Source organism: Aythya ferina, assembly GCF_964211825.1.
Source record: "Aythya ferina genome assembly, chromosome: 18".
NCBI lineage: Eukaryota > Metazoa > Chordata > Aves > Anseriformes > Anatidae > Aythya > Aythya ferina.
Window position 1 is genome coordinate 775,900 of NC_140317.1, and position 26,106 is coordinate 802,005.

The following is a 26,106-nucleotide window of genomic DNA, read 5'->3' on the forward strand; positions in this document are numbered from 1 at the left end:
AAAAAAGTTCTTGTAGCTCTTTTTATGTATAACTCTATTTATGTGTAGCTCCACATCATTCCTCATCACAAAAGTTTATTATGGTTTTATGTTAAAATTTCAGTACTAGGAAGCACTCTAAAGTACTGCAGCAGTTAGTAGGTTGTTATCTCGGCTGTATGTGTTATGCTTCCTAGGACTTTTTCCCCTAGTGTGTCCTCTTTTTCTCATTTACTTCTACCAGTCTGTTCCCATTTAATTTAATTTACAATAGGAGCAGTCTGTCTTAATATTGTCCTCATAGTCTGTCTTCATCAATGTGTATAAATATCTGAGGGGAGGATGTCGAGAGGATGGAGCCAGTCTTTTCAGTTGTGCCCAGTGACAGGATGAGAGGCAATGGGCACAAATTGAAGCACAGAAAGTTCTAGCTCAATAAGAGGGTGTACTTCTTTACTGGGAGGGTGACAGAGCACTACAACAGGTCATCCAGAGAGGATGTGCCGTCTCCTTCTCTGGAGATATTCAAAACCCACTTGGATACTATCCTGTGCAATGTGCTCTGGGTGATTCTGCTTGGGAGGGAGGTTGGACTAGGTGATCTTCAGAGGTCCCTTCCAAACCTACACATTCTATAATTCTGTGATTGTCTAGTCTGTCTAATAGAGAAAGTAAGGAACAGCAAAAGACATAATATATTCTGTTTTAGAACTAGTTGTTAAAAATGCCACGAAAAAAAAAAATCTGTTTAATATATCCTGCCTGCTGTATTTGACTCTGCTTGTTAACAAAAGGCCACTCTTTAGAGTGAGTGGTCTTCATCTGCCTCATTCTGAAAAGGTAGCACCTCAGTCCTTGCATAAGTTCCTTCATGAAGACTCAGAGTCACACAGATGGCTTTTGGGCTTGGCTCTAAATCCGGCTTGCCAAAGTGAGAATGGGCCAGCACAGACTGCCTGTATATTGCACCCATTTGGAGAGAGGTCCTCAATGCAGTGCTGTGCTGGGACAGACAATGTACTCCTGCATCTGTCCTAATCCTCTCCTGTTGCCAGTGTGGGAAGTGAATTAGTGTTAATCACAAGTCAGTAATATAAAAGAATACAGTGGAGAAACACTGGGGATGGGATTAAGAAAGCTCTATTGGTGTCCAAGTATAAAAATGAAATAAAATGATTCTTTGAAAATGCCCCAAACTTATGTAACTTATGTATTGAATTATAACAAATAAAACCACTGCTTCTGCTGTGTATGCAGAGGAACATGTAGTGTTTATTCTCTAGACACTGAAGTGGTTGTAATGATTATTTATAAAAGGCTTCCTTTTATAATGACAATCCCTGTGACAGAGGGTTCACATTTTGTGCATCCCCCAGGCCACTTTGCTGCCACGTGATATCCTCACTCTTCCTCTTCTATCTTCTTGCCATGAAACTCCCGGCTCTTTGCTCGGAGCTTGTTGACCTGTGACTCTGCAATGTCAGCCCGCTCCTCGGCTTCTTCCAGCTCGTGCTGGATCTTGCGGAATTTGGAGAGGTTGACATTGGACAGTTCCTCCTGTGTGGGGAGAGGGAGTTGGTGGTGAGGAGCCTCAGGCAGGGGCTTCACTCCTCATGCACCTGGGCCTTGATGGGCTGTGGTGATTGCCCGGAGAAAGCACAGACCTCCTGTTTCCTACCTAACACTGCTGACCCAGAACACTCTCAAAGACCTCATCATCCTCCTTTATTCAGGACCTCACCATAACAAACTGCACCAGTACACTGTTGCTCTTGAGGCGCTGTTTCATCACTTGATCTTTGCATCTATGTACTTACTCATTTGTGCTTAGGTATCAGGGTGGTTTATCTAGATGACAAAGACCCTGAAACCCTCAATACATCAATGGTATTTTCAAAGTTATGTCCTCAGCATCTGTGTGACACCCACAGAAAGCAACTCTTGCCCATTTTCCAAGCAGTACTTACAGCCTCCTCAGCTTGTCTCTTGTAGGATTTCACCTTCATCTGCAGCTTGTCCACCAGATCCTGGAGCCTGAGAATATTCTTCCGGTCTTCCTCAGACTACAGTGGTTGGTAAGAAGGAAAGAGAGAGAGTTGGTTTTGCCAACACATAAAGTTAACAATTTCCGTTGGGGGTGATGTGCTGTGTGGAGGCTGTGGCAGGATAAAGAGCCTTCTCCCTTACCTGGTAGGTCAGCTCCTTCACCCTCCTCTCGTACTTGCGCACACCCTTCACAGCTTCAGCGCTGCGCTTCTGCTCAGCATCAACCTCCCCTTCCAGCTCCCGCACCTGCAATGAAAAATCTGTCTTTGGAGCTTCTCCGGTACCTCTCCAAGGGACATGCTCACTTGTGCACAAATACCAGCCCCACGCACCCTGGCCTCCAGCTTCTGGATTTGCTTCTTGCCTCCTTTCAGGGCCAGCTGCTCAGCCTCATCCAGACGGTGCTGCAGGTCCTTCACCGTCACGTCCAGGTTCTTCTTCATTCTTTCCAGGTGAGCACTGGTGTCCTGCTCCTTCTTCAGCTCTTCTGCCATCATAGATGCCTAGAAAGGCAAAACAATCAAAGGCATTTTGTGGCTGGAGACATTTTGAGGGAGGATACATCCACCATCCTCAGTGACAGAATTCCCCAACTCACATCTGTGATGGCCTTCTTGGCCTTCTCTTCAGCATTGCGGGCTTCCTGGATGGCATCCTCCATCTCACTCTGAATTTGGGTGATGTCTGTTTCAAGCTTCTTCTTGGTGTTGATCAGGCTGGTGTTCTGTCAAAGAAGGAAAATATTTTCTCCAGTTTGTTGCGAAACAGAACGCTTAGTTTAAGTACTATACTATTTAAATTTTAAGTTATAATCTCTATGGCTTATATTAGCACCTTCCTAAAAATGTTATCAGGTCATATACACCAGACAACAGAGAGAAGCACTCCTGAATTCTAAGGCAACCTACTTACTTAGCTATAGTCCCATTCTATGTATAAGGGTAATAACTGTGATTTAGGCTAAGATACAATCCCTTAATAGAAGGGTTTACAATTTAAGAACTTACACAGATGAAAATTCAGGAAAGAAGTACAAATGATGGATCATAAGATTTTGAAATGTGTTTGTCTTAATGAGATAGTGAAAATGATGATCAAGGCACGTGTTGTTATGAGAAAAAATAATTCCAATTCTTTTTCCTAGAGAATATCTAAACACTAAAGAACAGCTTAGGGCAACTAATGTATCTGTTTACATAGTATTTACACAGTATTTTCCATCAATGACTATTTATGGTATTTTCATCCAAGAATCTAACCTGAGTGTGGAGGAGCTGAACTCTCTCACTTGCATCCATCAATTCCTGCTCAGCCACTTTCCTTGACCGCTCTGTCTGCTCCAGGGCTGCCCGCAGCTCCTCAATCTCAGCCTGTAACAGGTTTGCTCTGCGCTCCACCATGGCCACCTGCTCCTTCAGGTCTTCCTGTGTCCTGAGAGCATCATCCAAGTGTATCTGGGTATCCTGTATGAGAGAAAAGAAAAATAAGGTGGCGCAACACTGTTGGACAATGGCAATTACTGCCACTCTATAATAATTTAGATATGTAACTATTATGACAACATAATCTCCTATGAAGTAAGGTTGAGAGTTGGGGCTGTTCAACCTAACAAGGAGAAGGCTCTGGGGAGACTTTATAGAAGCTTTTCAATACCTAATGGAGGCTTACAAAAGAGATGGACAGAACTTTTTCTTAGTCGGATAATGACAGAACAAAGGGGAATGTTTTTAAACTAAAAGAGGGGAGATTTAGATTAGATGTTAGGAAGAAATTCTATACTCAGAGAGTGGTGAGGTATTAGAATAGGTTGCCCATAGATGTTGTAGATGCCCCATCCTTGGAGGTGTTCAATAAAAGATTGGATGAGGCCCTGGGAGACATGATCTAGTGGGAGGTTGGAACTAGTTGGTCTTTAAGGTTCCTTTCAACCCATTCTATGATTCCATAATCATGTCACACTAGATAGCTACATGCACAAAATTAGCTTTACTTTGAGAACTCGTGTCTTTGCTGCAACTTGACTGTCCATCTCCTGCCTCAGCTGGGATGGCAGTGCGCTGGAGCTTGCTACCACACTGTCTCATAACCACTGTCATACCACCCCCAGACTTGTCTGTCAAGCCTGTTTTTGTACCTTTACCTCTTCAAATCTAGTTTAAAGCCCTATCAATGAGCCCTGCTAAATCCTGACCAAAGATCCTTTTCCAAAGGCTTGGAGCCCAGGTATTGATTTGCTGGCTGTTCCTGTTCTTTGCCTCATTATTCCCTGCCTCTGGAGGGATAGAGGAAAATACCACCTGTGCTCCCGATCTTTAACCTCCTTAACAAGTTTTCCTAAGGCCCTGAAGTCTCTCTTGATTTCCTTCAGACTTCTTCTTGGAGCTTCATCACTGCCTACCTGCCTATGTTCACATAGTTGTAGAACTGATACTGTACCAGATATTTTTAGCGATGTCAGAAAGAGGTGAATATGTTTGGTATTGCCATACCTTGAGCACTCCCTGTGTGTTTCTCAGGTTCTTTTGTGCCTCTGCAGCCACACGGTTGGCATGGCTCAGCTGGATCTCCATTTCATTCAGGTCTCCCTCCATCTTCTTCTTCAGCCGCAGGGCTTCATTCCTGCTCCTGATCTCAGCATCCAGGGTGCTTTGCATGGACTCCACAATTCTGAGGTGATTTCTCTTCAGCTGGTCAATTTCCTCATCTTTCTCTGCTATCTTCCTGTCAATCTCAGACTTGACCTGGTTGAGCTCCAGCTGGAGGCGCAGGATTTTCCCCTCTTCATGTTCTAGAGAGGCCTGAATAACAAAGAAACTGAATTTTAAAATCCTTTTAAAATGCTTCTTCCTAAAGTTATCTTCCAAATTATGTCTAATAAAATAAAAGGAAAGGGGCTCCTTCACTGTGGATGATGTACATACTGAGGCCAGACCTCCAGACCCAGTAGAAACAAAGAAGTGATATTTGTTTGAAATTCCCAAGCTTTTATCATTCACAGTGTTCCAAAGTACTCCAGTCTGGAAATCGGTGTTTATGGGCATGTACCTCAGCTTCCTCCAAGGCAGCCTGGATTTCAGATTTCTCTTGCTCAATCTGTTTCTTGACTTTCTCCAGCTCGTGGATCGCCTTTCCTCCCTCTGCAATCTGCTCTGTGAGGTCAGAAATCTCCTCTGCAAGGAAGGGTGAAACAAGGCATGGTCAGACATAGGGCATAAAGGAAGGAAAAGACCATACCAGCCACACGAACGTGACAGGTACCTTTGCAGACCTGTGGTCAAGGACCTTTGTGGAGTGGAGGACAGGCTGGCTTGTGAGAAAATCCAGCCAGCAGCAGAGGGCTAGTGACTTACGCTGCAAGTTCTTGTTCTCACGCTTCAGCGTTTCCAGGTGGTCCAGGGACTCCTCATAGGCATTCTTCATCTTAAACAGCTCCGTGCTGAGAGAGCGAGACTCCTTCTGGGAAGCTTCCAGCTCAGCCTGTGTTTCCTCGTACTTCTGCTTCCACTCTGCCAGGATCTGAGGAGCAACAGGGCGTGAGTATGGATGTGGCAATTGTGAGGGGATGCCCTGCCCAGGAAGCACAGGGCCAGAGGCCAGAATACCTTGTCAAAGTTCTTCTGCTTCTTGTCCAGAGCTGCGCAGGCAGCATTTGATCGCTCCACGTCAATCATCAAGTCTTCCACCTCGTTCTGCAGCCTCTGCTTTGTCTTTTCCAGGGAAGCACATTTGGCGTTGACGGCTTCAACGTGTTCCTCTGCATCCTGCAGGCGCTGTGCCAGCTTCTTCCTGGGAAGGGGTAAGTAAGCACAGCTCAAGGCTTCTGAGCAAAGGGTCTGTGGTTGATGGGCTTTTTTGAAGAGCACATTTTCCCTCTTCACAATATGTTCATTCACAGCACAGACATTGGAAGCAATCTTGAAATCATCCATTGTCATCGCAATTCTGTTTCCCATGCTTCAGCACTTGTGCCCTTTGTGCCTACAATCCATAAGGTGTTTGTACCATACTCTGGGCCAGGGAAGTATTTTTTTTGCATCTGTCAAATATTTCTTTTATAGGGTATAATTTCTTCAGGCCATTGCACTGCTATAAAGCACAGCCTCCTTTTTCATGACAAAATCACATTTGTCTGTTCATATTTACTGCATTAGACTTTTTAAATCTTTCTCAACTTGCCCACATACTTGGCCTCCTCCAGCTCCTCCGTGCGCTGAATAGCATCTGTCTCGTATTTAGTTCTCCACTGGGCCACTTCACTGTTGGCTTTAGACAGGGCACGCTGCAGCTCACCCTTGGCTTCCTGTTCCTCCTCATATTGTTCCCGGAGCAAGTCACAGTCGTGGCGAGCAGACTGCAAGGCGTGGGCCAAGGCATTCTTGGCCTAGGGGAAAAATAGTAGTGGGACAAGGAATAGTAATATCCTGGAGAATCTCTTTGAATGAATGAATTTAACACTTCAAATGCAAACACTGGAAAGGTCGAGATATTTGCAGTGAAGGCTGGAGGACAAAATCCGTTAATCATATTCATAGAAACATGGAATCATTTAGGTTGGAAAAGACATCTAAGATCATCCACTGCAGCCTTTAACCTAGCACTGCTGAGTCCACCATGAAACCACGTCACTAAGCTCCCCATCTACATGCTTTTTGAAAGCCTCCAGGGATGGTGACTCAACTGCTTCCCTGGGCAGCCTTTTCCAATGCCTCACAAACATTTCAGTGAAGAAATTTCTCCTAATATCCAACTTAAACCTCCCCTGACACAACTTGAGGTCATTTCCTCTCATCTTACCACTTGTTGCTTGGGAGAAGAGCCCCACCCCCACCTTGCTATAGCTGCCTTAGGCTCCTATAGGAGTGCGATCAGGTCTCCCCTGAGCGTCCTTTTCTCCAGGCTAAACAACCCCAGTTCCTGCAGCTGCTCCTCATAAAATTTGTTCTCTTGGTCCTTCACCAGCTTTGTTGCCCTTCTTTGCATGTGCTCCGGCACCTCAGTGTCCTTCTTATAGTGAGGGGCCCAAAACTGAAGACGGTATTCAAGGTGTGGCCTCATCAAAGCCAAGTTCAGAGGGTCAATCACTTCCCTAGTCCTGCTGGCCACATTATTTCTGAAACAAGCCAAGATGTGCTTGGCCTCCTTGGCCACCTGAGCATACTGCTGGCTCATATTCAGCTGGCTGTCAACCAATACTGCTAGGTCCCTTTCCTCCAGGCAGCTTTCCAGCCACTCTTTCCTCAGCCTATATTGTCACACAGGGTTGTTGTGCCCCAAGTGCAGGTTCAGTAGGGCCCTGTCCCTAGTTGGCTTGCTCACCAGATGTGTCAGGAATTTATCTTCTACATGCTCTAGAAACCTCCGAATCTGTTCCTTCCTTCTGTGTTGTATTTCCAGCAGATATCTGGTAAATTAAAGTCCCTCATGAGAACAAGAGCTAGCAATTGTAATACTTCTCCCAGCTGCTTGTAGACTACTCCCTTTTCCCATTATAGCCCCTTTCCCCATAACTTCAATGTGTGAAGTTAAGTATGTTTTCATTGGCCAACTTAAAAAAAGACATCACCTTTATCTCTTCCTCTAAGTGCCTCTTGAGTTCCTCAATCTGCTGAGTGAATGCCTGCTTGCTTCGAGACAGCTGAGAAATCTGAGAATCTTTCTCCTCCACCTGGCGTGAATATTCACCTAGGGAAGCATACAGAAATGAAAAGTTTGTCACTTGTGACCAAAACCAAACCTTTATAGTATGCTCTCCCATTCCACAATAGATGAAGCTTTCTCACCTGATTCTGTCTGCAGACGAGCTCTTTGAGCAGTGAGGTCATTGATCATGCGCTGATGCTCCTCCTCCTTTGTCTTTATCTCACTCAGCTGGTCTTCTAGAGTACGACACATTTTCTCCAGGTTTGCCTGTGCAGATGATGAGGTATGAAAGAAGATATGTATGTAGACTCCTCCTCATTCGGAACAACAGGATTCTCAAAAGAAAATTGCAGCCAAAAGTGAAAGCTATATCATGCTCATTGGTGCCCTCAGATTAGAAATACAGTCCTATACACAGACTTATATGTAACCTGGCCATATTTTGAAAAAGATATAATTCCACAATATTTATTTTCCAGTAGTCTACAATATGTTCTGTACCTTGGCTTTGGAGACAGACTCCATGTTACTGGCCAAGTCATCTATCTCCATCTTCAGCTCACTCTTCTCCTTCTCCAGCTTCTGCTTGACTCGTTGCAGGTTGTCGATCTGCTCCCCAAGCTCAGCTGTGCTGTCTGCGTGCTTCTTCCGCAGGGCGGCAGCTGTGGCTTCGTGCTGCAGCGTGGCCTCTTCGAGGTCGCGGCGCATCTTCTGAAATTCTGCCTCACGCTTCTTGTTCATCTCAATCTGAGCTGCCGTAGCCCCTCCAGCTTCTTCCAGGCGCTCGCTGATCTCCTCCAGCTCCCTGGAGAGGTCAGCACGGTGCTTCTCTGCTTTTGCCCGAGAGGTTCGCTCTGCCTCAATTTCCTCCTCCAGTTCCTCGATACGGGCCTGGGGAAAATGCAAGACCCTTCACACCCATGCCCTACTTGTATTGATGTCCTTCTGAAGGGCTGAAGGGAAGGACCAGAGGCTTGCCTGCAGCTCCTTGATCTTCTTCTGTAATTGCATGCCCAGGGCTTGCTCATCCTCAATTTTGCTCTGGATCTGGCTGATTTCAAAGTCTTTCCTTTGCACAAAGCATACAGAAACACAGCGTTAACATCCAAATAAAACTACCTAATAAATGCACCTGACCCACACTCAGGTGTCCCACAACCACACTTACTTCTTCAGTTTCTCATCCAGCTGCTGCTTATCATTTTCCAAATCCATTATGCTATCTTGGGACAGCTTCAGGTCTCCCTCAAGTTTCCTCTTAGCCCTTTCAAGGTCCATGCGCAGTTTCTTCTCTTGCTCCAGGGACCCTTCCAGCTAAACACAACGACACCATTAATGCCAGGCAGGTTGAACTCCATACCTGTCCTGTCTCGCTGGAGGCACATGTGCTTACATCATCCACTTGCTGCTCCAGCTTGGTTTTAGCTTTGGTCAGTGTATTGACTTTGTCCTCTTCGGCCTGCAGGTCATCCAGTGTCTGCTGGTGGGCCTCTTGGAGGGCTTTCTTCTCTTTTGTCAGCTTGGCAATGGTCTCATCCAGGGATGCCATCTCCTCTGTGAGGTTTTTCACCTTTGATGAGAAGGAGCAAGTGTAATTAAAGCAAGTAGGTACAAGACTCCCATAATAGCACAGTATGACTGACATCTTCTGCCTCATACCTTGTTTTCGGTGGCATGTTTTTCCTTTTCAACCTTGGCCAAGGTTAACTCCAGGTCATCAATGTCTTTCTTCAGCTCTGAACATTCATCCTCCAGTTTCCTCTTCTTGGCAGTCAGCTCAGCATTAATTTCTTCCTCATCCTCGGCCCGTTCTGTCACCTCCTTAATTTTGGCTTCCAGCTGGATTTTAGTTTTGATGAGCTGATCACATCTTTCCTCAGCATCAGCTAAAGCATCAGCTTCCTGGTGGGAAAATACAGTTTTGTTTGAACATTTATTCTTTTAATGCAGAAGAAAGGTTATTTAATATTCTAGGAATAGATCAGCAAGACTCTTAGGATTACTTTTTGGGAAATGGATCTTGTGCATTTACAATATAAATCAGAAATTTTCAATTAGTTTATTTTTTCACACCTTTTGCAACACCAGATATGGTGTTTTATTTTCTGTATTTCATGTATGTCAGTAGGTTATAAGGTTTAATTTACATTGTCCATTTGAAAGTGATTGTAATATATCAGTCACCCTAAGTTTCCAATTATTATGACTGTCAATTTCAAATTTCTGTGGATATACTGAGAAATGTAAATACTTCCACTTTGTTCATCCATCATTGAGAAAATATCTGCAATTTTCTGGTAAATTTTCTAATGTGCACTAAGCTGCCTTCTTTGTAAACACTGAGAATGTGTTTGAGATTAACATCACTAAATGACTGATTGCATGAGAGCTGGTTATCTGAGCTCCAAAATGTTGATGCACAGATGTTACAGTCAGTGGACACTAAACAACATTCATCTTTCCCTGAACAGACTCTCAATTCAAGGATGTTGTCTAAATGATGCCTAAGATTTTGGGACCAGAAGGCATTGGAGACAAATACATAATGTTTTCAGTTGTGTCATGGGATGTATTGGTCATCTATGTCCTCTGGGATCAGTAGCTACAGGAACTCAGGAGATATGCCATAATAAATGGCAGTAAGCTCTTCATATGGATAATTGAAGTAAGACATAATAGTTGATCAGTAGAATGATTGCCCCTACTCTACTAGGTACATAGCAAAGGCGATAATGATGCCTTATGCCGTGACCTTACATGGAGATGTGTAATTGTAGGCATAAAGAATAAGATTTGAAATTAATTGTGAAGCTGGACCTCGACTTTTTTAACAGTAACACTGAATGTAGAAATAATGTGGCCTGAATTTTACATTCAGTTATATGCTATTCAGCTTGCAATATTTCCTAAGATAGTTTAGAGTGCAGTGTGTGTATTATGTACTCTGAAGGAAGGGTTAGGTCAAATTTAATAATTTCTCTGTATACATAAACTAATTAATGTTGCTCACAGCCTGAACTTGGAGCTGCAGATCATTTTTCTCCTGTACCAGCTTCACCATTTTCTCCTCCAGCTCCTTCCTCTTTGCCTCAGATTTTGCAAGCTCTTCCTTGGTTTTCTCAAATTCTTCCTTCATGTTGGCCATCTCCTTCTCAGATTCTGCACTCTTCAGCAAGGGCTTGATCTTAAAGAACAGCTTCATCCAGGGCCAGTGCTTGACATTCATGAATGCACGAACGTTGTACTGGATGCAGAAGATGGACTCCCTGAAGCATAATGAAATTATACATTGATTATTTTCAGTGTGATGAATGGTGACGCTTTCCCTCAGAGGAAAATGACTCTAACTGAAGATGAGCAATGTCTACCTCCTCTCCACCATTCTCTGGTACTCCACTCTCATCAGGAAGCCCCTGCACCTGGCCTGTGTGCGAGTGATGAGCTGTGCCAGCTTCTCATCCCTCATCTCCTCCAGGAGCCCTAGCAGCCCAGCTTTGAAGAACACCTTGAGAAAGGGAACGTTGCAACACATCACTGCCAGGTAGAACTAGGCACAGGCACATAGTGATTGAGTCAGGAAGAGTTTGTACCTTGGTGTGACCAAATTTGTACTGGGTGTGATCCACATCAATTGACCCCAGAAGCTTCTCAGAAGCCTTTTTGCTATCAATGAACTGTCCCTCTGGGATAGCGCTGGCATTAAGCACCTTGTACCTGTGAAAAGCAAAAAAGCAAGATAAAGCTGAGCTTCCCAAATTTTGACTTTACTTGAAATCATGCTAAAAGGATCCTTACCTCTGTTTAAAGTCTGCATAGAGGACTCTGCTGGGGAATCCCTTCCTGCAAATTCGTATCCCTTCCAGCACACCATTACAGCGTAGCTGATGTAATACCAGTTCATGTTCCATAGCACCTAAGCATTTATTGCACAAATCAGTTTTCAATACAGAATGGATGTGTCAGAGGAAAATCTCTTTCTGCTGGACCATCTTACCAGGTGTTTTAGTTTCATTTGGGATGATGCAACGAACAAAATGGGGGTGAGTACTCCGTAGGTTGGTCATCAGTTTATTTAGGTTCTCCTGTGGGATAACGTGCAGAAGTTTAGATTAATTTTTTTTACTTTTGCGCATTCTGTATTTAGCCATCATGAATCTAATATAATGAATCTTAGGAGTAGGGAAGTAATCAAGTTTCAAATCCAGAATTTATATTTAATCAATCCTTCTGCATACATAGTTACTCTTATTAAAAGAAAGTTTAAAATTCTGCACCTTAATCTGAAAAAAAATGAAAAGCTACTATATCGAAATGTTAACACAAGCCTTAATTATTATTTTTATTACATCACAATTTATGTTAAAAAAGTTCTTCACCAAGACCTTAAGTGGCATTTTGAAAGAAATTCAGGAGGCAAACTGAAAATTGCTTGAAATATACCGTAAGTGTGAACAGAAAAACAAGAGGAAAAGGTAGTGGGTGATTTCTACCCATTTTATAGATATTGTTCTTTCATCATAAAACTCAAGTTGTGATAAGGATGGAAGTTCAGGTAGTTCAGAGATGAAACTATGTTCATGTCACTATAGTGATAATGAAATTCATACTTTACCCGGAAAAGAGCTGAGACAGTCTGGAAAGATGACCCCTTCTTCTTGCCACCTTTCTTGCCACCACTAGCACCACCACCACTAGCCTCTTCAAAAACAAATGTATCTTTTATTATTATCTTTTGGGGGTTAATCTTCACATATTATGAATGTGGAAAAATCACAATTTAAAAAAACTGACCTGCTTCTGCTCCACCATAGTTGGCAAACAGTAAGGCCAGTGTCTTCACTGATGATTTCTGGTACAACCCAATGACAGTTTCATTCAGGGGGTCCTTGTTCTTCTCAAGCCAACCAGTGATGTTGTAGTCCACTGTGCCAGCGTAGTGCACCAGGGAGAAGTGGGCCTCAGCCTTGCCTTTGGCAGGCTTGGGCTTCTGGAAATTGCTGGACTTGCCCAGATGCTGGTCATAGAGCTTGTTCTTGAAAGAGGTGTCAGTTGCCTTGGGGAACATGCACTCCTCTTCCAGGATGGAGAAGATGCCCATGGGCTGGAAGATATTAAAATACAGAAATAAGAATGCCTATATGATCAATGCTTGGTCTTAAAGACAGTATAGTAAAAGACAGGAAGCTGAGGAACAAGCAAAACAAAAATCTGAACAGAATTTGCTTCTGAAAAGTGAACTTAAATAAACTGTGGTTCACCTGCTTGACTCTTTGACACAGTGATTTTCAGGATTTTTATTTTTTATTTTTATATTAGTTAATTAAAGTTAAATTAATTTTATATTAGTTAATTAAAGTTAAATTAATAAATCAGGGAGACAAACAATGATTATGTTTAAAAATGTCTTTCACAAGTATGTCTATTTTATATTTACTTCACTTTTATACTTTTAACCAGCTCCCTAAATTACACAGAACTGCAAGAAATGCCTTTCTTTTTCTTGTACTACAAGGACAGACAGACTTTATTGTCCTTTATTTACTTTAATATGAACCACCAAGAAAAAAAAGGTATTGTCCAGATAAAATCATTCCAGAACCTTAAGAATATATAATTATTTTACATTAGGATCTTCTCTATATTTTTGAAATAATGTCTTTCAATAGAGACATCTTTCGTACAGAGATGTGTGAGGGATGACTTCCATAGTTATTTATGGACTTTGTAATATCTCTAAGGTAAAAATAAGCAATTGTAGAGGTCAAGAGATATTTCAGTGACTAAAACAGAATGTATGGAATTAAACATGGAAGAGAGTTTTTTTGTTCGTTGTTTGTTTGTTTAAGAAACAGTTAATCTCTAAAAATGAGCTTTTGAAAATGCAAGACAGTTTGAATTGGAAATGCACCTTTTCAATGAGTTCAATGCAAGCAGCCAGGTCCATCCCAAAATCAATGAATTCCCATTCGATTCCTTCCTTCTTGTACTCCTCTTGCTCCAGCACGAACATGTGGTGGTTGAAGAACTGTTGCAGTTTCTCATTGGTGAAGTTGATGCACAGCTGCTCCAGGCTGTTGAACTTCCCAGGGTAAAAAGAAAAAATACCAATTGTCAAGATGCAAAATTTTTTTGTCATTCTTAATCCTTTATACATCTCTCCTGTTAAAACAGAACTATTAGTAGGGCTGTGTCATAGCAGGACCTATATGAAGCTCTCCAAAGAAATACCTATGTAATGAGAATGGAAAATTTTCCAGAGCAAATATTCCTAGTGAATCTCCTAAAATTCATGAATTGCTTCATCATTTCTTTGTTCAGCCTAAAATATGACTGTATGACTGTATGCCCTGGCCTTCAGTTTTAATTACTTAGTCTCTCTGATCAAACATTTATCTGGTCATTTGTTGGTCTTTTGAAATATTTACACATCTTTAACCTACTATATATTTGTCACTAGACTTTCAAATCCTAAGAGATCCTAGTTCTAAGGAGATACAGTAGCTCCCTATGTATACTTACATATACATGTATGTATGCAGAATTTTTAAAAAATCTTTAACATGACTCTAACATAAATCTTAAAATGTTAGTGGAAATAGAATTGTAATTGCTACTTCTATACAAACAACATAATTCTGTTCTTATACTAACGAGGCTTCTGAGGATTTTGCTCTGTTCTACAAAATAAATAAATAAATAAAGGATCCTTCCCCCCAAGAAAATTACAAAACAATTAGTATGCTAACTCTTCCAAATAATAGTGCTTGGTAATCTCACTCTCCAAAAGCAGGCCTCAGACATGTGCTCCTTACATCAAAGATCTCGAAGCCAGCAATGTCCAGGACACCAATGAAGTACTGTCTGGGTTGCTTTGTATCTAGTTGTTGATTGATGCGAACAACCATCCATAAGAACATCTTCTCATAGACAGCCTTTGCCAGGGCACCCACTGAATTGTTCACCTAAAACAAAGAATAATGCAGCAGGAAAAAAAAAAAAAAAAAAAGATAGTTAATGACACAAGAGCAAGATAGTAAATGACACTAGCTGGAAGTTCCCAGTTACCAACTGTTTGCTACCTGCTGCACAGTTTGACCCTTGGTCACATATTCATTCCCAACCTTGACTCGGGGGTAACACAGAGCTTTGAGCAGGTCAGCCGAGTTCAGACCCATCAGGTAGGCAGCCTTGTCAGCAACTAAGTAACAGGAGAAGGAGACAAAAAAAAAATCAAGTTGAAGAAGACATGCAACATTTTGCATGATAAAATCCTTCCAGAGCAACTGCCATATCAGATTCTGCTTACTGTATCTCAGGTAAAGTATGGCAGTCATTAAAAAAAAATCATCCTTGTTTCAAAGGCCATTCAGAGTAGAACACCTAAATGGTATTTATGTTTTTTGAAAATCTTCCCTAAAGTATTAAGAAACAAAGTTTTTACTAAAAATTCACCCTGAAAGCTGAAGTTTATCAGTTCAATCCAGAGCTAATTGATATCCACACCAAAAAAAACAAACCAAACAAACAGGGAAAAAAAAAATACACCAAAGCATTATCAAGATGACTGCCTGAGTGTAAACCAAAACATATACTTTATGCATTTAAGGTCCCTGCAGATTTCTTTGACAGCAGATGTAAGCTTGAAGGGGAATACATTCTGAAATTACAGGCAAGAATTAGAGTTGCCACTTTCTGGAAACTGCTAGTTATAGTCATCACAAAAAGACAGACATTCATTCAGGACCAAAACCTCAAAATGCAGTCCTGAAGCTGGCCATTTACGAACATTCTGTGGAAGAAGCCTGGGATCAGTCTTTTTAAACATACCTGCATTATACGACATACAAGTGATTATGTAATCAGCAGAGAAACAGAAAGTCAGTTCTTCCCCAGCCTAGTGTACCTATGTTTCACTTAGACTGATGCTCAAATAATTCTACTATGCAGTGATAACTTATGGGTTTGAATGTACAACAGAGAAGAAAGAAATTAAAGGATAGTTAATTTTTTCCTGGGAAAAAAATCTAACTAATACCTGGTTTATACACAGTGAAATTAATGCCTTGGTTTTCTTTAAAAAAGAAACTGTAAATATATTTTATGAAAAATCTTCTTGTCAGTGGGTCTCTAATACGAGCACACCAAGTGGGTTGTGCTATTGTAAACTGTGATAGTCCAGGAGAGAATTAATAGTCATAATTTAATATTTTATGTTTTTACATTTTTAATATTTAATATTTTATACTTCAAACAAAGATCAGGTAGCCATTGAAAAAAAGAATATGCTTTGGATGGCAGTTTCATACTAGCTCCACTTGGTAGTAGCTCCACCTAAAGACTTGGGTTTTTTTACACATTTCAACTTCTCTTCTACTATCTTTCAAAGAGAGAGTTATTGTATTGCTTCTAGGTCAACAACAGACTTTGCTAGTACCTTCTGTGCCATCTGGCTCTGCCTGCTCTTCTCTTTGTTTCTGCTTAAACTTCAGGTTGCCGTAGTGCATGACAGCTCCTGTCAGCTTGTAAATGGCCACCTTTTCATCAGCAGTAAAGCCCAGGATATCAATGGCACTCTACAATTGAAACAATGAAATAAAGCTTTGTCTGGGAGACATTACAACATTTTACTTATGTAAGTAATTTTACATGTTACTTATTTTACATTTACTCATTTTACATATTACTTACATCTGTAGCCATCAACTCCTCCTGGTCATTGATACTGGCAACAGTGATCTCACCTTGACTCACAAAGTGATAGTCATATGGATTAGTGGTAATTAGAAGCATGTCTGAAAGTAAGAAAAGGTGATGCACGGGTTTAGTTTAGTCAAGTATGTAATAGTGTGAGCAAACTTTCTCCAAGTCTGGTCATTCTTCCTACCAATCAGCTCTGGCTTCTTGTTGGACATGATCTGATAAAATATGTGGTAGCTTCTTTCTGCCTTGAGCTGGAAGGTGACTCTGGATTTCTCCAGCAGATCTGGAAGGAAAATATAATTAGAAACAAGAGAAAACAAAATAAAAAAGGAAAAAATAAAGTAGGGAGAAGGTGTGAAGAAAAAAAAGCAAATGGCAGATAAACAATGGGATGAAATGGATAGATGGATATGGATAGATGAGTGGGGTGGATGGATTGCGAACAGTTCAGGAAGGTGTCTTACATGTTTCAATATCAGCAGAAGCTAGTTTTCCTGTGGCACCAAAGTGAATTCTGATGAATTTACCCTTTAAATTAATAATAAAAAAAAAAATCTTAAAATTTATGGCATAAAAATATATCTGAAACAGTGAGTTTTTTGCCATTTATTCTACTGAGCACAGATTTTCTTAAGAGACATTTTCTTAAGAATTAGGTATATTTCCACCATTAAGATAAGGTCTTCTTTTAAATTTTTGCCCATGAAAATAACCAATAGCATCACATATGTATATTTAAAGTATGCTGAACATAGAAAAAAATGAGTGGATTTCATTAGGCCATTTATATCTTATTCCAAAGTTTTCTAATTATATCCTGCCTAGAGATAGAAGCCGTCTGAAAGACACTGGAAATATCCATTTAACTTGTTCAGCTGCTTAACTCTGTCTTGGTTTCAAACATGTGGTTTTCAATTTCATATGAAGCAAAAATATTATTCAGGTAGAAACTTCCTTCTTTCCTCCTTCCCTTCCTCCCTCTCTCCTTTCCTTCCTTCTTTTTTTCCTTCCTTTTGCCTGTTTGTCTGTCTTGTAGAAAATGAACAGAAATTGAGTAAAGGTAAAAAAATATTGTTTAAAATTACTGCACAGTACAGGAGAAAGAGCCCATGATCTGTTACTTTAATATGTACACCAATACAAAGCACTATATATATATATATTTCATAGAATCACTTTTTTTCAAACTCTGAATAATTAACTTCAGGGTAAGTGCTAAAGTTGTGATAGGGAAATTCCGTCTCACTCTTGTAAACTCCATGGCTGAACAACAAGAAAGGACAATTGCCATAAACTCTTCTTTATTATTTTTCAGAAAATATTTGGTTAAGCAAAACTTACAAAGCGCGAGGAGTTGTCATTCCTCACAGTCTTCGCATTTCCAAATGCCTCCAGCAGTGGGTTGGCACTGATGATTTGATCCTCAAGTGTTCCCTACGGGACAATAATTCCTAGTTATACTTTTCAAATATGAGGAGCAGAGAAAAGCACTTATTCAAGTGATTTTAATTCAATTTTTAGTTCAATTTACCACTTTAATTCAACTTACCTGCATTTTGCCAGACTGCTCCTCCTTCTTCTTCTCCCCACTAGCTGCAATTGTTGCAAAGTACTGGATGACACGCTTTGTGTTCACAGTCTTCCCTGCACCAGATTCTCCACTGTCAAAACAAACAGAGAACCAGAGAGCATGAAGTCAGGCAGCATGTTCCTGGGCACATGGTACTCCACAGGGACCCAAGCAGAGGGCATACGTACGTGATCAGGATTGACTGATTCTCACGGTCTGTGAAAAAGATGGAGATACAGGACATAATGAACAAACTAAAGAATGCAATGTAGTCAGGTAAGTTTAAGTGAATTAAAATTTAACATCACTTATGTCAAGTACAAAGATTAACTGACAGGAAATTCAGATCTGATCGGGATTACTTTTAAGCCATGTAAATAATAACAGAAAAGTGGGATAGGATAGGAAAATGTTTTCCTCTGATTTAGGTTTCCTTTCAATACTTCCTTTGCTATTTTCAACTACGTGCTGGAAGCTTAACTTAAAAACAAACAAACGAGAAGGCTAAAAAGCACCACACACTGAGTGCAGGGGTGCCTTTCATTTCAAGTAGGAGAAACAATGTTGTGAAGATAGTAGAACTCTCAATAGTATGGTTCAGAACCATGAAAGCTTTGAAAAAATCATATTTATGAGATGGAATATCACACAACCACAGAATGCTTGAGGTTGGAAGGTTCATCACCAACCAGCCTGTTCAAACATGGCCACCTAGAGCAGGTTGCCCACAATCATGTCCAGAGACCTCCAAGGAGGAAGATTCCACATCTCCATGAAACTGTTTCCAGTGTACAGTGACATGAAGCAGAAAAGTGTTTCTTAACATTCAGAGAGAACCTAATTTGTTTCAGTTTGTACCATTACCTCTTGTCTGTACTATTGCCTCCTGTCCTGTCAGTAGTGAATACTGAAAAAAAGGCTGACTGTCTATTTTGCACCCTCTCTTCAGATATTTATAGACATTGGTTAGATTCTCCCCTTGAGCTTTCTCTTCTTCAGGCTGAAGAGTCCCAGCTCTCTCAGCCTTTTCATATATGAGAGGTGCTCCAGTCCCTTCATCACATTCATGGCCCTTCAAGGACTCTCTCCAGTATGTTTGTGTCTTTCTTGTAGTGGGGAGCCCAGAACTGCCCACAGTACTTCGGGTGTGGCCTCACCAATGCTGAGTAGAGGGGAAAGAACACCTCCCACAACCTGCTAGTAATGCTTTGCCCAGGATACCTCTAGCCTTCTTTGTGGAAAGAGAACACTGCTGGCACATGTTGAAGAGAACTTCATGGAACAGTCACTCTAAGATAGCTGAAGTCACTCACCAGTCAGCATGAACTGATAGGCATTGTCAGAGATGGAGAAGATGTGTGGAGGGGCCTCCTGGCGCTTTTTGCCTCGGTAGGCCAACACCACCTCCGGGTTGTACACCGGCAGCCACTTGTAGGGGTTGACAGTGACACAGAAGAGACCCGAGTAGGTCTGAGAGGAAGGGAGACAGCACGTTGGTTTCTGCTCAGCTTGGCACAGCAGGCCTTCCAGCTACCCAAAGGAAGAGAGCTGCTGGTACTTACGTAGATCATCCAGGCTGCATAACGCTCTTTGAGGTTGTACAGCACAGCAGGTTCGTGGAGGTGGGTCATCATGGCCATGTCCTCAATTTTATCATACTTGGGAGGGTTCATGGAGAAGATTTGATCTTCCTTCACGGTCAGAGTCTGCCAAGAAAATGAAAGATCAGTGTATGTCAGCTTACAGCCCAGAGTGGGAATCAAATGGTGTCTTTCAGCCTTGTTTTTCACTCACCTCTCCACCTTCAGTCTTGACAGTGACCTTCCCTGATTCTTTGCTCTGGATTGTCCCTTTTACAAAAGATTCCTTGGGATGGGCTACGAAGACAGATGATTTGGCATCAAAAGGCTTGTTCTGAGCTTCAATTCTTTCCTTCTCTGACTTTCGGAGGTAGGGAGCTGCCTCCCCAAAGGCAGCCATCTCAGCATCTGGAGAAGTCATATCTGCACTTCACTGAAGGCACGTCAGCAGAAGACTCTAATGGGGAGAAGTAATATGGCAGTGATTATTTAAGTTGAGTCTGTGAGACTGGGAAAGATTTTATATCCTGTACCTTGGTTTCTCTTTAAGGGTAGGTCTTGTGACATTTTAATACTCTGGTATAATTTGATTTATTTATACATTTGTCATTCTTAAGTGCAATATCTAAATAATATCATCCCCAAAGTCTTGACATGATGATACAAAATTCAAACACTGAAATTGGAATTGCCATGACTTAATAAACTCCCCCCCTCCCAAAAAAAAAAAAAAAAAAAAAACTAAAAAATCCTAAAAAAAAAAAAAATATCCAGGAACAGGTGAATTCTCAAAACTTTAACAAAATAAGAGTACTTTTTTAGATGCTTTGTTAAACACATGGATAGCTAAGCTAGCCAACTGCACTTGAAAATTCTCTAGCTACATTAGTACATTAGTGAAATTTATTCCCTTTGTTCAATGGTTTAAAAATATCTTTTCTTTTGGGTCTACATTAAGAATATGGGTACTTAAGAAAGCTTTGACATTTTACAATCATGGTTAGAATATCTATATGCTCAGATAGCTTACTAATTCATACATTCTGAGGTAGGATGTACAATTTTGCACTTTTTCCACTTTTGTTCATCTTGGTCCTGTTCTGTTGCTGCCAAAACAATGATGTGAAGCCAGCACGCCTCACTCCCTGTTTGGTCAGTTAAGTAAGGTGAAGAATATCCCCATGGGAATTTTCTAGTCTTACATCAGTTGTCAGAGGATTCAAACACGGCCACTTGAAAACTTTACCAGCTGTGGGTACCCCACTACCTGCCTACTGTAATCACCGTGGTTTTGAATATAGGGTGAAATTGTGACCATTCATGCAGCTGTACAGAAATCCCACCCAAAAACATCTTTCTTTGCCCTCTAAGAATTAATAAATCAAATTCTTACCTCTCGTGACACCAGGTGGGTGTCTTGCACCCTGGCAGCCGGTCAGTACTGCAAAACACAAATGGCAATTCACTACTTGCTGCTGCACAGAATTACAGAATGAAAATGTTCAGGTATCTTGAAAGCAGATTTAAAACTTGAGCTGAAATATTGAGTCCGTTCCTGGAAACAAGCACTGGAGTCACAAGTTACATGTTGTGCCATGTAAAGCTCTTCCTGCAAGCCTGCAGACCCCATACACTTACCTTCAAGCTTTCTGTGGAGACAGGGCAGACTTGCTGCAGGGACATTTTATATGATCTCATCTGCAGATGCTACAGATGCCTACTCTTTCTTCGGTCAAAACATTTTTGGCAAACCTTCTTTGGCAAAGCATTGTCTGGCAAACTGAACTAAGGGCATAATTGTCATTTGACATGACTAGATATAATTAGAATATTTTGATGTCTTACTGACTATATGAATACATCTCCTATAAATAATTTGACAAGGGTGTTAAGGAGGGAATCTGGACTAGTCAAAGCACTTAGAGAACTTGGATGCAGGACTTATGGATTCTATTGCTGACTTTCCCACCGACTCAGTGTATGACCCAGAGAGGATTGCTTGGTATGTGTGTACTGCAGATATCCCAGCTGTACAATGGGGATGACACCATTTATCTTCCCTATTTGATGCTGTGAAGTTTGTAAGAAATGCCTAAGATAAATACATTAAACAAAACATTGAAAGGGAAATAAGTATTACTAAATACATTTGGTTGTAATGTTGGTGAAAACCTGAATGTAGACAAGTAATCTGCATCCTTCAAGGTGATAGTACTGACAGCCACAGACATGGTGAGATGATCTCCTGAAACAAAGATTTGGTCACAGTAATAGGACGTTGGGGCCTAGCTGAACTACTGTGTTGGAGTCTCAGGGAGAGATATGAAGTCACCTCTGAGATAGGAAGAACAGCATACATACATTCATGCACACGTGTCTATCTGTGCACTTCAAATTGCAAGAAAAATGGGAGATTCTTCAAGAAATGTTGTTACAAGTCTGTGCATGAATTCCTTCTCTTCCTCCCCCTCAGGGTCTTAGGAATGAGAAATCTTAAGCTTAATGTTTTTCTCTATGAAATACTGTCGCGCTAAGGGGCCTAGATGACTAACTGTTATGGGTCTGGTCGGATTCAGGGTACTGAACTATCACAGTGATGGATTTACCAATAACATAGCACATCCTCGATCTAGTCTCATTCAATGAGAACTGTCACAGCTAGGAACAATGCAGTGAAGGGCAGTTTATTAACAGCAACAGGGACACAGGTTCTTTGGATTGCCAGCGATAAATTCACTGTCCGCAAATGCAAGCAAGCACACATGAAATACACAGGTACTCATCCTGGCTATTTACACATTAAAAGGCACAAAGCCTCTAGAGATTTCTAAGTTTCCATGGAGCCACCTGGTACAACAAAGTGTTCAAATCTTACACCATGACATCCCAATACAGGGAAGAAGAGAGGGTCAGCCAGTTGACAGATCCTGGAAGTCAGAAAGGTATCCTTTGTGATGGTAGCTTCCCTAACATCCCCTTCCTCTTATGCCAATTTACATTATCTGCCAATCTATTCTCTTTAGTGAATGGTGATAGGACCCACAGGAATGGTGTCAAGCTGAGGCAGGAGGTGTTCAGACTAGACATCAGGAAGAGGTTCTTCACAGAGAGGGTTGTCGTGCACTGAAACAGTCTCCCCAGGGAAGTAGTCACTGCACCAAACCTGTCAGAGTTTAAGAAGCATTTGGACTGTGTGCTTAGTCACATGGTCTGAATTTTTGGGTTGATCTGTGTGGTGCCAGGAATTGGAATCAGTGATACTCACACAGAATCACACAGAATTTCTAGGCTGGAAGAGACCTCAAGATCATCGAGTCCAACCTCTGACCTAACGCTAGCAGTCCCCACTAAACCATATCCCTAAGCTCTACATCTAAACGTCTTTTGAAGACTTCCAGGGATGGTGACTCCACCACTTCCCTGGGCAGCCTGTTCCAATGCCTCACAACCCTTTCAGTAAAGAAGTTCTTCCTAACATCTAACCTAAAACTCCCCTGGTGCAACTTAAACCCATTCCCCCTCGTCCTGTCACCAGGCACGTGGAAGAACAAACCAACCCCCACCTCGCTACAGCCTCCCTTGAGGTACCTATAGAGAGCGATAAGGTCGCCCCTGAGCCTCCTCTTCTCCAGGCTGAACAAGCCCAGCTCCCTCAGCCGCTCCTCGTAGGACTTGTTCTCCAGGCCCCTCACCAGCTTCGTTGCCCTTCTCTGCACCCGCTCAAGCACCTCGATGTCCTTCTTGTAGCGAGGGGCCCAAAACTGAACACAGTACTCGAGGTGCGGCCTCACCGGAGCTGAGTACAGGGGGACGATCACCTCCCTAGCCCTGCTGGTCACACTGTTCCTGATACAAGCCAGGATGCCGTTGGCCTTCTTGGCCACCTGAGCACACTGCTGGCTCATATTCAGCCGACTATCCACCATCACTCCCAGGTCCTTCTCTGCCTGGCAGCTCTCCAACCATTCCTCTCCAAGCCTGTAGCTCTGCTTGGGGTTATTGCGCCCCAGGTGCAGGACCCGGCACTTGGCCTTGTTGAACTTCATGCAGTTGACCTCAGCCCATCGGTGCAGCCTATCCAAATCCTCCTGCAGAGCTTTCCTACCCTTAAGCAGATCGACACACGCGCATAGCTTGGTGTCATCTGCAAACTTACTGAGGGTGCACTCAGTGCCCTCGTCCAGATCATCGATGAAGATATTAAAGAGGACCGGCCCCAGCACCAAGCCCTGGGGGACGCCACTAGTGACTGGCCTCCAACTGGACTTGGCTCCATTCACCACGACTCTTTGGGCCCGGCTATCCAGCCAGTTTCTAACCCAACGAAGCGTGCGCCAGTCCAAGCCAAGAGCAGCCAGTTTCTTGAGGAGAATGCTGTGGGAGACAGTGTCAAAAGTCTTGCTGAAGTCAAGGGTCCCTTCCAACTTGAGATATTCTGTTTCTGTGATTTTCTATGCTAGGACAGAGTATACTGTGACTTCTGATATGGAGATGAATGAAGCTGAGAAAGGGTTGCTCCTTTCTTTGCTTGATGATATTTTAGTTCATCAAGGTGTACCCATGCTGGCAATTCAGGAAAGGACCTCAGTTCTTTCATGTCTTTTTTTCCAAGTCTGTCCTGTCAATCTGTAACTTAAATAGAGCAAATAGCTGAAGTAAAGATATGGGCCTGTAGAAGTAGACAGCATTTGAATGGTCATAAACCTTTTCAACAGGGACTGGTTACAGATTCAATGTGCCATTGAAAGTTTTTTCCATTCTTGAAGAAATTTCTTCTGCTGAATTCAAGAGCCATTCCACTGTCCCAGGGATCAGCCAACAAATCCAGAAAATAACTTACTTAAAGAGGCTTGCGGTCCTCGGTTTCTCCATCAATACAGAGCATTTCTTTCCATTTCTCCTCAAATAAAAAAAATAAAAAATTATAAAAAAAAAAAAAAAAAAACCACAGCCTCAGCTAACGCCTGTCTCCCATATTCATGCCCCCTCCGTAAACATTCATCAACCAGCAGAGACCCCTCCAACCCTTCCCTACCCACAGTTCCACCCAGCCACAGCTGTGCACACAATCACATGCAACATAGTGTCCAAGATCCTCTGCACTCCAATATATTCTCAGTTCAGAATGCTTTTTCCATTACAAACACCTTGCACACATTCACACAGTTCTGGCAAGAAAAACTATCAATACAGCTTTGCCTATATCAGAGCATTAGATGTTTTAGGAAATTCTGGTACTGAAGGCAGGGGGATTTGCTGGAAGTCCTGGAGAGTGACTCATTTCCTGGTTTTAGGAAAAGGGCACTGTCACTTGAGCTGATTTAAATGCTGTCAGATCTAAACATATTCTTCTGGTCATTGGCATTTTGGTTATTGAAAGATGTCAGTGAATAAGACAGGCACAAGGTTAGAAAAATGATACCTGTGATCTCGGTTAACACCTGGCATCATACACTGTTCTGTGCATTAAGAGCTTTTCCAAGGAGGGCTCTGGCACTGGAGCACCCAAATTTTGGTCAGTTGGACCCAAGGCTGGAGCCCAAACCCAGTCCAAGCCAGGGTGCTGGGTTTCCTAGTGGTGCCCAACAACACAGCGGTTATAGGTCGTGGCCTAGGAGGGGACAGGAGGGCCTTGGCAGCTCAGAGCACAGTGTTCAGAACACCATGGAGAGGTACTGGTAGCTGCTGTTGCTTTCCTGTGAGGCCTGCTCTCAGCAGTAGGTAGCAAACCTGTTTTATGCAGTGCTGTCATGCTGGGACAAAGTGCCCATCCTCAGGATGTGCCTGTGTCTCCAGGATCTATTTGAGAGCAGCTAGATGCCTGATTTGGGGAACTGAATATCTTGAATTTCCAATTGCCAATGACAAATAATCCAGTCTCCTCAATAGAGCTCTTCTGGGTTTTCACTGTGCAGTTGCCAAGTTATGGAGCTAGCTGCATAATAGGCAGGAGTGAGGCACACAGCCAGGCAGCTAGCTGTATGTGTGAAGTCAGCCAAGGGAAGGCCTGGTTTGAAGAGGAAGTGGCTAGTGAGCATATATAATTCCAGGTGTTCACAAATAGTGCTTTCAGGATAGTGAGCTCTGATGTAGTATTAGCTGTGTTGAAAAAAAGCAAGCTTAGAAACCTAAAGCCTGTTCTGGAACAGGTCCTAGCCCAAGGGTAGCTTCTTGTATGTGAGCCAGGCCATAGGAAGGAAGAATTGCTTCCTTGCTCCTCCATGTGCCTAATATCCTCTCAGTAGTCAGATGATCATCCAAGTATTTCAGTCAAAGTTCAGGTGCGTTTGATTACTGATACCTGAAAGGTAACACTCCACAGCTAGCAGAAAATACCTGTATGCACTTTTGCATACAGGCATTGCATTAACAGTGACATCTAAATGTAAGTGAAAAAATATGCTCAATCCTTAATTTTACCTAATTAAAATTATGCTGTTGTGTACCTTTCTTTTCTATGTAAGATATTACGAATATCAGGGAAGAGGATTTAGAGAATATTCATAAAACCTCTGAAAAAATAATGAAAAGATTGTGTTGCTAAGTATTGTGTGCCACAGTCACTTATATCAATATATAAGTATACATGGA

The 26,106-nt window shown here is 42.0% G+C and overlaps 1 protein-coding gene across 1 annotated transcript; it reads right to left on the reverse strand.

The window, feature by feature from the left end:
- Positions 1-1,231: 1,231 nt before the first annotated feature.
- Positions 1,232-21,170, reverse strand: LOC311421044 (myosin heavy chain, skeletal muscle, adult-like). Its single transcript, XM_084492568.1, has 40 exons — positions 21,154-21,170; positions 20,909-20,956; positions 19,730-19,972; positions 19,498-19,641; positions 19,249-19,405; positions 18,124-18,151; positions 17,915-18,026; positions 17,707-17,799; positions 16,830-16,893; positions 16,550-16,648; positions 16,354-16,457; positions 16,100-16,238; positions 14,745-14,863; positions 14,478-14,627; positions 13,574-13,744; positions 12,457-12,766; positions 12,278-12,363; positions 11,660-11,747; positions 11,461-11,578; positions 11,256-11,379; positions 11,034-11,170; positions 10,676-10,931; positions 9,325-9,567; positions 9,059-9,235; positions 8,834-8,979; positions 8,644-8,734; positions 8,167-8,556; positions 7,806-7,932; positions 7,589-7,707; positions 6,210-6,406; positions 5,628-5,811; positions 5,376-5,541; positions 5,071-5,195; positions 4,515-4,823; positions 3,285-3,488; positions 2,624-2,749; positions 2,358-2,528; positions 2,167-2,271; positions 1,947-2,042; positions 1,232-1,536 (listed from the first exon to the last, which is right to left on the reverse strand). Exons 3-40 carry the CDS (start codon positions 19,934-19,936, stop codon positions 1,381-1,383), a joined length of 5,838 nt encoding a protein of 1,945 aa, XP_084348694.1. The 5' UTR covers positions 19,937-19,972; positions 20,909-20,956; positions 21,154-21,170; the 3' UTR covers positions 1,232-1,380.
- Positions 21,171-26,106: the final 4,936 nt, after the last annotated feature.

Excerpts from the sequence above, each read along its gene's own strand:
- LOC311421044 (XM_084492568.1), bottom strand. The coding sequence starts at position 19,936 with ATGACTTCTCCAGATGCTGAGATGGCTGCCTTTGGGGAGGCAGCTCCC. Across the intron at positions 14,628-14,744 it reads AGGGTCAAACTGTGCAGCAG|GTGAACAATTCAGTGGGTGC; the intron begins GTAGCAAACAGT and ends TCTTTGTTTTAG. Across the intron at positions 2,043-2,166 it reads TGAAGGAGCTGACCTACCAG|TCTGAGGAAGACCGGAAGAA; the intron begins GTAAGGGAGAAG and ends CAACCACTGTAG.